General features: G+C 47.8%; 1 protein-coding gene across 6 annotated transcripts in view; it reads left to right on the top strand.

The window, feature by feature from the left end:
• The window catches only part of LOC128346383 (zinc finger protein CKR1-like), a 32,230-nt gene extending 19,359 nt beyond the window's left edge, over window positions 1-12,871 (top strand). For 3 of the 6 annotated variants that reach the window (XM_053299621.1, XM_053299622.1, XM_053299623.1), the window contains exon 3: window positions 8,719-12,871. In XM_053299621.1, the coding sequence (XP_053155596.1) occupies window positions 8,719-10,214 (1,496 nt within the window). In that variant the 3' untranslated portion in view covers window positions 10,215-12,871. Of the gene's footprint in view, window positions 1-3,376; window positions 3,479-8,718 lie in introns of those variants that run through there. The other 3 variants (XM_053299626.1, XM_053299624.1, XM_053299625.1) reach the window with 3 other exon arrangements.
• The last annotated feature ends 1,676 nt before the right edge of the window (window positions 12,872-14,547 follow it).

Here is a 14,547-nt window from a genome sequence, read left to right as displayed (position 1 = left end):
AGCCCTTCTTGTACCGCCTGCCCCAGTACAAGATGTTCTAGGTATTTGTTGCTTCTAGTGATAGAGTTGCCCATTAAAATGATCTAGGCCAGGAAGCCACTGTGTATAGAAGGGAGAAGCAAAAGCAGGCCTTGATGCCTCCTTCCTCAGTTATCTGGCCAACTCCTGTTGCTGAACTTGGTAGAGACGGCCCCTCTCAAAGTGGTCTGCATCAGTCATTTTCGTCTGTCTCCCCCATTATTTTAACATCACTCACATTTGCACCTAAATTTTCATGGTGTTTTAATGTAAACCGCCCTGAGCCTTTTGGAAGGGTGGTATAAAAGTTTTAATAACAAACAAACAAACAACAAACAAACAATAAAATCCTTTGACTGCCCAAGCCCCAGGCTTCAGAACCCCCACCCCACATTTAGGGCAGCATGCATGGTAGGGTTGCTGTGCACCCCTGTAAGGTCTCTGGGGCAGGTCTCTTGGGGAATACACACTAGTGGTGTGCATGGTCCGGATACCCCACGGTTCGGCACGGGGGGGTTTCTCTTTAATGGGGTGGTGGTAGTACTTATCCCCCCCCCGCCGCTCTTCCCCCCCCCCGGCGTTGGCGGTTTCCAGAACGTTCTTGGGGCGGCAGAGTTCCTCCCTGCCGCCCCCGTAGTTGTCCTTGCTAGCGTAAAAGTAAACAGAGCTGGTGACGCGCACGTGCCCTTTGCGGCGCGCACACTCGTCCCCGCTGCTGGTGCACGCGCCGCGTGACGTATGCGGCGCACGTGCGCCAGCGGCAAGGACAAGCACGCGCCACAAAGGGCGCATGCGCGTCACCAGCTCTGTTTACTTTTACGCTAGCAAGGACAACGACGGGGGCGGGGCCGGCAGGGAGGAACTCTGCCGCCCCAAGAACGTTTTGGAAACCGCCAACGCCGGTTTCCCTTAAAGAGAAACTCCCCCCCCGGCCCTTCCGAACCGAACCGCGGGGTATCCGGACCGGTCCGGAGGCCTTGTCAATGGCCTCCGGACCGAACCATGCACATTCCTAATACACACAATGAAATACTAAAATCTAAGAGGGGAACAACAAGAGATAAAAACAAATGTAGACACAGTAATGCAAACTAATGTTAATGAAAGGAGCTCATAACAATTTACACCAAAGCTCTTCCCAGATAACTTGCAAAAAAGAGAACTCAACCCAAGGTGGGCTGCTGTGGAGAGACATTGGATGGATGCGGTGGGGGCCACTGTGGAAGCAGCCGCTACAGAAGCTCCTCCAACCCTGCCCCTCCCACTGGGCTCCCGAATGACAGCACGGGCCAGCTGCTGCCCAGTTCAGGTCTCCATGCCTGCGCAGAGGCCTGAACTGGGCTGCAGCCAGCCTGGGCTGTTATTTGGGAGGCTGGGATGGGGGTGGTTGGAGCAGCCCCAGCAACAGCCTCCTCCATAGCAGCCCCCATTATGTGGGAATCCTCCACTGGATTCCCCTTTACAAAAACACTTGTGAACTGGTTCTTAGAACTGGGGCCGGTTCGATTCATACCACAGTTCAAATTGAGCCAGCTCATACATCCCCAGCAGCAGTGAGCATTAGGTAGTTTGGGAGCAGTTGATAGTACCCAGGCATATCTGAAGTAGATTTCCAGGTATAGGGCTTACCTCTCCCTTCCTAGCCAATACTGCACGTCCAGTTGGCTGGCTGAATGGGAACACGACTATGCCATTTTAAACCTTTTTCTCTTCAGTAGGGCCATAGTTCAGCGGTAGAGCACTTGCTTTAGGAACATAGGAAACTGCCATATACAGAGTCAGACCCCATTGGTCTATCTAGCTCAGTATTGTCTTCACAGACTGGCAGCAGCTTCTCCAAGGTTGCATGCAGAGGGTTCCAGGTTCTGTCCCTGGCATCTCCAGGTAGAGTTAGAAGAGACTTCTGCCCGAGAACTTGGAGAGCCACTGCCAATCAGCATAGACAATACTGAGCTAGACGGATCAGTGGTTCAACTCAGTATAAAGCAGCTTCCAATGAATGCTCAGAAGCAGAATGCCTCCGAGTACCAGTTGCAGGGGAATAACAGCAGGAGAAAGGGCATGTCCTCAACTCCTGCCTGTAGGCTCCCAGCAGCATCTGGTGGGCCACTGTGTGAAACAGGATGCTGGACTAGATGGGCCTTGGGCCTGATCCAGCAGGGCTGTTCTTATGTAGAGTTGCTTTTACTTTCTCCAGTTTCTACCCACACAAAGCAATTCTTCTCCCCCCACCAATCCTGCAGCAAAAGGCTCCTGAAACTGAAGGGTTTTGATGTTTCAATCCATTATGCTGTCAATGTAAATTTTTGTAGAAGAGCCATTTTGCAATTAACTGCTTCTTCCCAAGTTGCCATTTTGTGACAAGATATCCTGCCCCAGTTTTGAACTGGTAGTTCCCAAGGCAAACAGCCACCAAAATCACTCCTGGAAACCTTAAGCCTGTCCACTATGCTTTACTGTATAAAGTGTTACAGCCAGATAAAATGTGTTACCTTTGAGAAGCTTCTCTGTATATTCCATGAGAGGCACAGTAAGCAGGGCATACTTTCTTCTTCTACCCAATCAGGCCTACTTCTGGCTCTGTCAGCTCTGCAGAAGAATGTTCTCTGCAGTCTCTTAAATCCTTTCCATTAGCAGCAGCAGGGCTTGTAGCACCTGAAGCCAATTAGGCTGCATGTTTCAACAACAATGGCAGTAGATCAGGCTCTCTAGCTCGATAATCCCAACAGCATTCCTTTTCAACAGTAACTTGTCAAGTAACATACTGAATGTATTGGTAACCCAACCAAATAATTTTCTCTGACATCTGTGAGCATTAAATTCCAAGTTTGACTAACGTAGGAGCCTTAAGACAGAGGTTTGGAGGTAGTCTTCTTTTCCTTGGGCAAAATTCAGCTCCTAGGCTGAATTTTGTAATCTCCCACTTAACCCCGGAGAGAGGAGGTTGGTTTGTTTTGGCAAGTGGATGGGGTTTTTGAGTCCTCCCAACCCCCAATATCAGGCAGCAGCAATATAGAAAGATTCTGAAAGGCATCATCTCATACTGTGCAGGAGGCAGCAATGGTAAATCCCTCCTGTATTCTATCAAAAGAAAACCACAGGTCTCTGTGGGTGCCAGGAGTTGAAATCAACTTGACAGCACACTTTACTTTAAGCCCCTCTTTGCATGGAAGTAGGCTGTGCTTACCTGTTTTGTTAGCCCATTTTGTCCTTCTGCAAGCTTTTCATAAAGCAACTGTGTGTTTAAGCACACTGACCTGCCTTTTCATTTGCCCCAGGGGCACACCCTTCTGAAAACCCCACCCACCAGGCAAGTGGTCATTTCCAGCACATAAAGTGCCCTTATCTTTCCCATTGATTGTCTCCTTCGGAGGAAGAAGACAAATAAAGTAGTTGGAATTGATGGCAGCAAGGAGGAGAGGAAAAGTTGAACTTCTTTTCAGTTTCCCCAGCCTCTCAGGTTAGTAATATAGAATTAGAGAAAATGGGAGAGTTGGAAACTTTGGTTTGTTTGCAAGGTACTGCTGTTTATTTTCCCCTTTTTCCATGTAGTGTGTTTTCTACTTCACTCCCCCTTCCCAACACCTTCTATCATAATGCCTCTGCTATGCATTCCTTAATCAAGTGTTTCTCTTTGATAAAGATCCCTTCTCAGTCCCTCTAGGTTCACTTTTTCTATGTCTCTTATCCCATTTCTTCCACCACCTTCCTATTGCTATTGGCCTAAATTCTCCCCATCTGCAAGGCATCCTTCAAGTGATGTGGGTTTTCTAGAACACTTCTTGCATCTCCCCACCCTGATGTCCTAAAATTGATTTTGATCTGATTTAGCACATCTGTTTGACTTGTGTTATGATATTTTAAAACTAAGAAGGAATGCTGTGTTAACTTTACATGCTGTATGCTCAGATTGTGTCCCTGCCACCAAACAGCCAAAAGTAGTTTACTTGAGATATTTGATTAAGGGGAATATTATTATTATTATTACATTTATATCCCGCTCTTCCTCCAAGGAGCCCAGAGCGGTGTACTACATACTTGAGTTTCTCCTCACAACAACCTTGTGAAGTAGGTTGGGCTGAGAGAGAAGTGACTGGCCCAGAGTCACCCAGCAAGTATCATGGCTGAATGGGGATTTGAACTTGGGTCTCCCCGGTCCTAGTCCAGCACCCTAACCACTACACCACACTGGCTCTTCTATGATAATGCACATTTTTATCCTAGTCCTATGTGTGCCTACTCAGTAGTAAATACTGCAGTGTTGAATGGGATTTAGTAACTGATAAGTCTGCATGTGCACACTTGCTGGGAAGGAACCTCATTCAACACAGTTGGATTTGCTTCCAATAAAAACATGCATAAGATTGAGCTGCATAAGTGATTGGCCAGATCATTGGTCCATCTAGCTAAGTGTTGCCTACATTGCAGAGTCTTAGGCAGGCAGGAGCTTTTTTCAGCCTTACCTGGAACCTTCTGTATGCAAAGCTACATGAGCTACAGCCCCCATTCCAAACCAGTGCAAATGCTAAATTCAGAGCTGTATGTGGACATTTTTTTAAAATACATGTAAATATTTGAAGACATGACAGTTTAGTAGCATACACTTCCTTACATTGTTTAAACTTTTAGAAAAAATAAAGATGGCAAAAATTATTTCTACTTATTATAGCATGCTCAAAGTCTTATGCATTGATAGTTGTTTGTTTGTTTTACATTTTATATCTCGCTCTTCCTCCAAGGAGCCCAGAGCTGTGCACTACATGCTTAAGTATTTCCTCACAACAACCCTGTGAAGTAGGTTAGGCTGAGAGAGAAGTGACTGGCCCAGTCACCCAGCAAGTCTCGTGGCTGAATGGGGATTTGAACACGGGTCTCTGCCCAGTTTGACTGACACTGTATCCGTGTTACTAATTAATTTTTCTGAAAAATACATTTTTGGAAAAGTATGTAGCAGTGGAAAAAAATCCACCCTGCATCACTGATTCTGCACATGCCTTTTGCAGTCCCCTTAAAGTCTTATCTCTCTTCTTCCCTCACGCTGCCCAGCTCTTTTCCTGGTCTGATTGTGGTCCACCCAATTCCATTTTCTTTAGCTCTATTTACCACCTTCTCCTGCCTTCCCCCTTTTCCTTTTTCCATATCAGTCACTCTGCCCTTTTATAAAAAAAGTATGTTCAGTATATAAGAATACAACAAATATTTATATACTGCTTTTCAATAAAGTTTCCAGACCCCTGTCCCCAAAGGGCTCACAATCTAAAAAAGAAACCTAAGATTCCCACCAGGAACAGCCACTGGGGGTTGGGGTTGGGGGGTTGGGTAAGGCCAGTTGCTCTCCCCCTGCTAAATAAAGAGAATCGCCAGTTTTAAAAGGTGGCTCTTTGCTCAGTTAGCAGTTTTATTGATATTGCAGCACAAAATTTGGCAATGCTGTAAGTCATAGTTGTCGGAGAAATGAAACCTAAAATTCATCTGACCTTCCTGGCAGTGGTAATAAAAAGGGAGTAATTAACTTATTTCGGTGGTCATTATAAAAAATACAATGAAGTAAAACATGGCCCACAGGTATATCTGTAAGAGGTGTGTGTGTAGCTTGACTGGGGACCTGTTGAATTTCTGGCTAGGCACATTTACTATCTAGGTGGCATTTTGGGGAAGCATTGTGCCTTGTAGGAAAGCATCAGGCAGAAACTGATCAGGAGCATTTCTAGCAAGTGATTGGAGAATGTGCATTTGTTGAATTTCTCCAATCTTGAGCTGAAAGGCAAAGTGTGGGTGCATGGAAGCCTGCAGAGAATGAGTGAAAATCGAAAGCATCTTAACTTTCATCTTAAACAGAAGGTTTTTGGTTGGTAATCTGGTATTGTTTGTTGGTTGTGTGAGTGTGTGGAGGCGGTTTAAAGAAAGGAGCATACCGTCATCCCTCACCTACCGTGGGTTTCCCAATCACGGATTTGAGTATCCGCAACTGGGAAATTGTGAGCGGTCTCGCCAATCATGACCTGAGGATCCACGGTTTGGCGAGACTTTTTTTGAAATTTGGATATGGAGGAGGATTTCAGGGGTGATTGGTGGGGGTGTCAGGGGACGATGCCATTTTTACTGTATTTTGTGGTCCTTTCGCAACCACGATTCCCCTACCCCCCTTGTTTTCAGTGCATTCCTCTTGCTTCTCAACTGCGAATTCGCCAACCTCAAGGTTTCTCAGGAACGAAATAACATACGAATAGCCCTGCTGGATCGGGCCCAAGGAAGCCCATCTAGTCCAGCATCCTGTTTCTTACAGTGGCCCACCAGATGCTGCTGGAAGCCACAGGCAGGAGTTGAGGGCGTGCCCTCTCTCCTGCCATTTCTCTCCTGCAACTGAAATCCCCACGGTTGGCAAGGGAGGGCTGTATTGCTGTATGTAATACCTAAGCAGTAAGCCAAATTGGGAAGAAAAAACCCTTTTGGGGATTATTGGTGGCTACTTGTGGAGGTTGAAGAGAGGAACAATGAAAACATTTGGGCTCTCCAGGCTCCTGAGGGCCTTTCACAATGATGCTGTGGGGCCATTTTGGAAAGTGCCCCTGTAATGGCCCTTAAACTGGGTAGGAGGCTGGCCCTAGATCTACCCCCTTCTTTTCCTTCACATGCCCTGAGCTGCTAGGCCATGGGGGAGATTTAGAATCAGGCAGACAGACTCAGACCAAGAGCTACCAACAAAAGGGTAGTTTATTTCGAAAGGAGTGGAGAAGGGGGAGGAGAGGTTAACACCACCACACAACAAACTAAAGGAGAATGATAGCACCCACTAGGCTGATCCCCATTTCTGGTGTTCTGCTTCAGGAGGAGGGAAAGCATCCTTGCTGAATCGTCAGTGTTTCCAGGCTGACCGACTCCTCCTCCTTTTCCAGCCAGATTTCCCTGGGACATCGCAGGCACTTCGAGCAGGGCTCAGCCAATAATTGCCTGTCATTGCAGAGCTGGTCAAAGCAGCTAAGGCTTTGCTTGCAACATTTAGACTAAACGCTGACTGCAAGGAGCTGCAAAATCTAGAAGCTAAAGCTCCACATCTGATGAGTGCAGGGACCCCATTACAGCCCCTCCTACAGGCCACTGTGTCTGTCTCCCGGTGGATTTGCAGACTTCCATAGGCATACAATAGCTACTTGAATGTGCCGCTGGTAGCCGGAAGTGCATGTACATGTGTGGATGGGTAATTGGTTGAAGGACAGGAAACAAAGGGTAGGTATAAATGGAGCGTTTTCACAATGGAGGGAAGTAAGAAGTGGGTTCCCCCAGGGATCTGTACTGGTACTGGGACTTTTTAAATTCATAAATGATCTAGAAGTTGGGGTAAGCAGCGAGGTGGCCAAATTTGCAGATGACACCAAACTATTTGGGGTGGTGAAATCCAAAACAGATTGTGAGGTGCTCCAAAAGGATCTCTCCAAAGTGGGTGAGTAGGCGACAAAATTGCAAATGCGATTCGATGTTGGCAAGTATAAAGTGATGCACATTGGGACAAAAAACCCAACTTCACATATACGCTTATGGGATCTGAGCTGTCAGTGACTCACCAGGAGACAGATCTTGTGATCGTGGTGGACAGATAGTTGAAAATGTCGATTCAAGGTGCGGTAGCTGTGAAAAGGCCAATTCCATGCTAGGTATCATTAGGAAGGGGATTGAAAATAAAACTGATAATATTATAATGCCCCTATACAAAACTATGGTGCGGCCACACTTGGAGTACTGTGTACAGTTCTGGTTACCACATCTCATGAAGGACATTGTAGAACTGGAAAAGGTGCAGAAGAGGGCAACCAAGATGATCAGGGGCCTAGAGCACCTTCCTTATGAGGCAAGGCTACAACATCTGGGGCTTTTTAGTTTAGAAAAAAGATGACTGCGGGGACATGTGATAGAGGTCTATAAAATCATGCATGGTGTGGAGAAAGTGGATAGAGAGAAATGCTTCTCTCTCACACATAACACTAGAACCAGGGGTCATTCCATGAAATTGATTGCCAGGAAACTTAGGACCAACAAACGGAAGTACTTTTTCATACAACGCATCATCAACTTGTGGAATTCTCTGACACGAGATGTGGTGATAGACAACAACCTGGATGGCTTTAAGAGGGGTTTGGATAACGTCATGGAGGAGAGGTCCAGTGTTCCCTCTGACAGGGATTCCCAGATGTTGACTACATCTCCCACAATCTCCAAGCAAAATCCACTTAAGGTGGGGATTCTGGGAGTTGTAGTCAGCAGCCTCTGGGAATCCCTTTTAGCGGGAACACTGGAGAGGTCTATCAAGGGCTACTAGTCTGAGGGCTGTAGGCCACCTCCAGCCTCAGAGGCAGGGTGCCTCTGAGTACCAGTTGCAGGGGAGTGGCAGCAGGAGAGAGGGCATGCCCTCAACTCCTGCCTGTAGGCTTCCAGTGGCATCTGGTGGGCTACTGTGTGAAACAGGATGCTGGACTAGATGGGCCTTGGGCCTGATCCAGCAGGGCTGTTCTTACGTTCTCTTTGACTAGTTTGACATTCTAACCACTGTATTATACTGGCTTTGTATAAAACAGGTCCTGCCAATGGGCTTACAATGTAAAGTTCAAAACTAAAAGACCTGTTAGGGTGGGAAGTGAAGCAAAGGAGATGGAAGTTTCCTTCTTTTCTCCTGACTTGATAAGATTATTATTGTTCTTGTTTCAGCTGCTGACAAATTGCTGAACAGCAGTAACAATGATGATGAGGAGGAGGAAGAGGAGGAGGAGGAGGATGAAGAGGAGGATGAAGGTCCTGATGAGCTGCGGCCGGGTACATCCCAAAGCATCCCCAGGCTGGTCAAGCCTTTGGTGCGCAGGCCCACTCCCAAGCTGCAGAAGATTCCCCAGGTGATGGTGATGAAGCAGGACAAAGCCACCCAGCGTGGCCAGGCCCTGAAGAAGAGCCTGGAGAGCCGTTGTTCGGATTGCACGAAGAGCCTGAATACTTCCAGCAAGGGCCGCCAGAAGAATGAGGCCAACGCCGCTCGGGAGAAACCTTTCCAGTGTACCGACTGCGGAAAAAGCTTCATCTGGAGCTCGCACCTGGAGCGCCACCGGAGGATGCACACCGGGGAGAAGCCCTTCAAATGCCTCAACTGCGGGGAAGCCTACAGCCAGAACTTCCACCTCCTGCAGCACAGCTGCTTGCAGCTGATCGAGAAGCCCTTCAAGTGCCCAGAATGTGGGAAGCGGTTTGCTCAGAGCTCTGCCTTGGAGAACCACCGGAAGGGCCACACGGCAGAGAAACCCCACAAATGCACCGACTGTGGGAAGTGTTTCATCTGGGCTTCGCACCTGGAGAGACACCGCCGGGTCCACACCGGAGAGCGGCCTTTCAAGTGCCCCGAGTGTGGGGAGACCTACAGCCAGAGTGCGCACCTGGCCAAGCACCGGCGCAACCACATGGGAGAGCGGCCTTACAACTGCCCAGCCTGTTGGAGGAGCTACGCTCATATCTCCGAGCTTGAGGAACACAAGAAGACCCATCTGGGCTGCGAAGACTGCGGGAAGGTTTTCCGTAGCCGGCAGACCCTGATGCGGCACCAACGAGGCCACCGCCGCGAGCGCACCCACCTCTGCGAGGAGTGCGGGAAAGGCTTTGTGTGGGCCTCCCACCTGGAACGCCACCGCCGGGTGCACACCGGGGAGCGCCCTTTCCCCTGCCCCACCTGTGGGGAGAAGTTTGCTCAGAAGGTCCATCTCCTCCAACACAACAAGACTCACTCTCACGCCCGGCCCTACAAGTGCGGGGACTGCGACAAGCGTTTTGGAGACAGCTCTGCGTTCTTGGCCCACCAGCGGGGCCATGCCATGGAGAAGAACCACAAGTGCCAGTACTGTGGGAAAAGCTTTGCTTGGAGCTCCCACCTCGAGAGGCATCTGAGAATCCACACCGGAGAGAAGCCCTACAAATGCCCTGACTGCCCCGAGCACTTTAGCCAGACGTCCCAGCTCTTCAAGCATCAGCGCACCCACCTAGGCAAGAGGCCCTACAAGTGCAGCGAGTGCGGGCGCAGCTTCGGCACCACCCTGGAGCTCATCATCCACCAGCGGACCCACATGGGGGGCAAGCCCTACCGGTGCTCCAGCTGTGGAAAAGGCTTCACCCGCCGGGCCAACCTGCTGAAGCATCAACGGTGTCATGTCAAGGAGAGCCCATAAGGGGCTTCTGGCCAGGCCAAGGGCATGAGGGAATGTCTCATCCTGTACTAAACGTTCTAGAATCCATCCAAGTGAAGCCCTTCCTGTATGTTCTGATTAGAGGGGAAGCTCCAGTGCTTATCCAGCAATCCCTGCAACAGTACCAGAGATTCTGCACACGGTTGAGGAATCTTTCAGAAAACACCCAGTATGAATGAAGATATCATAGAAATGCCTTGATGGTGAGGTGTGGCTGACACCAGACTTTGAAAGAAGACCTATCAAGTTAAAAAGAGAAAAAAGAAGAAAAGAATTAGTGACCATGTACTTTGGGAATTTGATCCTGATTTAGTATCTAGAGAATTCATACAGATCGCTTATTTACATTGGTTTGGCGCTGTGTACATATAAATATATCCTAATTTTGGGGGAAAAGCTTTACTGACTATTCATCCCTGTATTACACATCAGAAATCTTGCCTGAGATAGACCAACTACCCCGCTTTTTATAATTTTGAACTCTGAATAATAAAGCTTTAACCAATGCCGAGGACTGACCTCCAGACCTTAAATGCCTGACTGAGGTGGACTCAGATTTTGCTAGACACTAGGAAATAAGATGAAATTTGTGAGCCTCTTGAACATGGAGGAAAAGCTTTATTGATGTATTCAACTTGAAGAATCTAAACATCAGAGGTCCCATTTAAAAAAGAAACAAAATACCCTGTCCAGAGCTGAACAATTGCCTTTAGTGAGTCCTACATTTTATGCTGGTGCTTTAGTATCAGACTGTCTAGAGACATGGATGTCCAGCATCAAACCACAGCATTAGCTAATAGACTGTGTGGCTTAATCAGCAACTGGTACATGGATGAGAAGCTCCAATTACGTTCTCCTTGTTCTTGGTATCCCAGCTGCTCCATTTTTGCTTCCCAAGAAGGTTTGGAGGAGAGGGCACCCGCACCCCCCAAACCCAGAGAGTTCCTCTCCACAAAATAAGAAAAGCCGAGCATGGAGACACTCAGACCTTCTCTAGAAACTGGGAGAAGGGAATGTTGGGCTTTTTCAGCTACAGTTCAGCTGGATGATCTGTTTGAGGTGCTCATATCCTTTTGTGTTTTTGTTGGTTTGGTCACAGGCATTAATGTATAGGGGAGATCTGCTTTCTGAGGAAAGGGAGGTGCAGTTGGAGAAAGCTTCCTGGGGTTATGGAAAAGGATGTGTCAAGAAGCCACGTAATTGAGGGGTAGAGAACCATAGAAGTTTCCGCTTTGGGTATGGTAGCTCTTAAAGAACCTGCTGGGGTAGCATATGGTGATGGAGAGGGTATGGAATGTAAAGAATATGCCAAGCTCCCAGGGTTCCATTCTTGGGTGTTTGGGGGAGCTGACATTGGATTTTAGGTAACAGCTTCTGTTCAGAATACTGGAAGGGTTAGGAGCTCAGATTACTGGGAATCTGGGAGTTTTGCTTGTGCTGTAAAGGTAAGGAGGAGGATGTTCCTGCAGAAAGGGGAAAAAAAGACAGACATAGCTGGTAAAGTAGAAGCTGAATGGAGGCTGCAGATTTGGGAGGGGCAAAGATGCAGCGTTTGCGTCTGATCTGAAAGGCAGGGTAGCAATATAGTAGAAGCAGAGCAAAAGCCTATGGATAAGGGAAGGAGGAAATGTCTTGCAGGGCAAAGTTAAGCTGTGGGATTCACTCCTTTAAGGCAACATGGTGGGGGTTTGTGGCAGGGAAGTGGTCTCACTGAAACCTTCGTGCAGCTCCATAGTGGGGTGGGGAGATCTTTCTTGCGAGGACAGGCAAGTTATTACTACTGATTTGAGACTGCTGAGGCCTAGAGCCACGGAACATGCTCTGCTTCAGAGAGGGAAACAGGCCTCGGGTTCCAGAACGGAATTGCTTCCAAGTTCTAATTGGGCAGTGGGGTGTGTGTGGTGGGATTCCTTCGTGCACAAGGCTGAATGGGGGATGTGAGACATTCAAGGGTGAGGGTGGGGTTGGCGATTGCTTCTGTTGCTGAAATTGAGAACTTGGTGGCTGCACCCCTCCTTCTCTCACCTGCTTGCTCTTCTCCTAACACCTACCTCAGAATCCTGTTGAGGATGACCGATTCAGCACATCGGATCACTTCCTTCCCACTCCTCCCACCAATGCCCCCATGCCAGAGAGACTGCCCCCCAGAGGAATGGAATTTAGCCTTGCCCCGCTTGGGAGAGACCCTGATGCTGCTGCAAACGTAGCTGTAATGCTGCATGCAAGGAGCGGAATTTCACACTGCCCCTCTTGCCACAGCCAATCAGTGGACTGCTGAAGATGGATGAGACTGATCCTAGGATCTCCTAATGCGGGGCGGGGGGGGGACGGGGACCCTTTGCTTCTATTACTGTATCCCAATTGTCTTGTCTTATTGGCCTGTAGTTCCTAACCAGCCCCTTCTGCTGTTCAGCCCTTTCCCCTGCAGACGTTAACTTACTTGATTGCTTTGGTTTTTTTTGTTTTCTGTTTTGCTACAATGTGCTTCAATTTGTTTTCCTCCCCCTCCTTTTGTTCTTATCAAAAGCAAATGTCTTTTTGTTTAGGGTCCCCTCCTCTGACCCACTTATAGAAGAAAAGTTTCTACGCTCTGATTTCTTTGTTGTTAATTAGGAGTAATAAAGTAAAAAAGAAATGTGCCAGTCTGGTTTGTTTGATATGTACAGACAGTGTTGTATGTGGTACTCCTGAGGCTGTTTGCTTAGATTCTGAAGGCTAGTGGGGAACACCTTGGCTAGGAAGAAAGGCAAATGTGTTTCGAGAATCTATTGCTTAGGCAACAAGACCACTGAGGTGGGGAAATAGAAGAGGCTTGTAGGATTATGCATGGCATGAAGAAAGTGCATGTCTAATTCTTGAACTTGAGGGAGTCTCCAAATGAAACTGGCTGTAGAAACAGGACAAACAGGCTTGTGTAATTACTCAAAAGTATTCCTGTTGACATTTAAAGGACACATTCAGCAATGTTTAATTTGCCCTTTTAATTTCAGCAGGACCACTTTAAATAATTGTCCATATCCTGTCAGCCAAAGTCATCATATAACACACAGTTCTGGAATTCACTTGTCGCAGGACGGCGGCGATTGGGTTGGATGGCTTTAAAGAACCATAGGATTGCATTTGAAAGGACCTGGGAGCCTTCTGATTCAACTCTCTGCTCAAAACAGGTCTGCAGCATCCCTGACAGACAACCACTTAGCCTCTGTTCAGAAACCTCCGGCAAATGAGAGCTCCCCACTGAACAAGCCAGACTGTTCCGCTGTGGAACAGTTCTTACAGTGAGGGTATTGCTCCTCAAGTCTAGCCTGGATCTACTTCCTTGTAATCTCAGCCCATTGGTTCTAGTTCTGCCCTAAGGAGCAGCAGAGGAAAAATCTACACTTTTTCCTGGGTGACAGTACTTCAGATACTGAAGATGGGCTATCCTGTCTCCTTTTAGTCTTCTCCAGGCTAGACATACCCAGCTCCTTCAGCTGTTGCTCAAAGGACTTGCTTTCCAGACACTTCACTATATTTGTTGCTCTCTGCTGAACTCATTTTAGTATGTCAATGTCCTTCCTAAAGTGTGGTGCCCAGATCTGGCCACTGCAGAAAGGATTAAGGGAGTTGATGGAGGTTCCATTTAGCAATTAAGGCTAAAAGCCACCAGCAGACTTCAATGAGCCACCTAATGGCACAGCGGGGAAGTAACTTGCCTAGGGAGCAAAAGGTTGCTGGTTTGAATCCCCACAGGTGGGAAACACCTGTATCAGGCAGCAGTGATATAGGAAGATGCTGAAAGGCATCATCTCATGGCAATGGCAACCCCCTCCTATATTTTATCAAAGAAAACCACACGGCTCTGTGGTTGCTAGGAGTCAGCACTGACTTGGCGGTACAACTTTACCTTTAGACTTCAATGAATCTGTCTAATTCACCTTGAAAGCCATCAGTCGTCATGGCAGTGAATTCCAGAAACCAATTCTGTGTTGTGCGAAGAAAGATTTTCTCTCCTCCCCACCGAGGAACTCCTGCCAATTCATTTTGTGTAAAAAAATATTTAGGCTGCTGAGGTTATGATAAAGTAGCACTTAGAAACGAAACTGGGGCCAAGGGAAAGTGATCCATGAGGCTCTGAATGGATGAGGAGGAGAGGGATTCAGCAGAGACCCAGGTTGACTAAGGAGCGATACTTAAAGCAGGATGTTCTCTGAGTGGTGGTGCATTTGCCCTCTAGCTGCACAGGCTTCCAGCGGCACTGGGAAACCATTTCCAAGCCAACATCTGTGCATCTTTCCCCCTAGAACTTCAAAACAGACTCATGGGCATGCAGCCA

Source organism: Hemicordylus capensis, chromosome 2 (genome assembly GCF_027244095.1).
Source record: "Hemicordylus capensis ecotype Gifberg chromosome 2, rHemCap1.1.pri, whole genome shotgun sequence".
Classification (NCBI taxonomy): domain Eukaryota; kingdom Metazoa; phylum Chordata; class Lepidosauria; order Squamata; family Cordylidae; genus Hemicordylus; species Hemicordylus capensis.
Note: the sequence above shows the minus strand (reverse complement) of the source record. Positions and strands in the feature narration are given on the sequence as shown.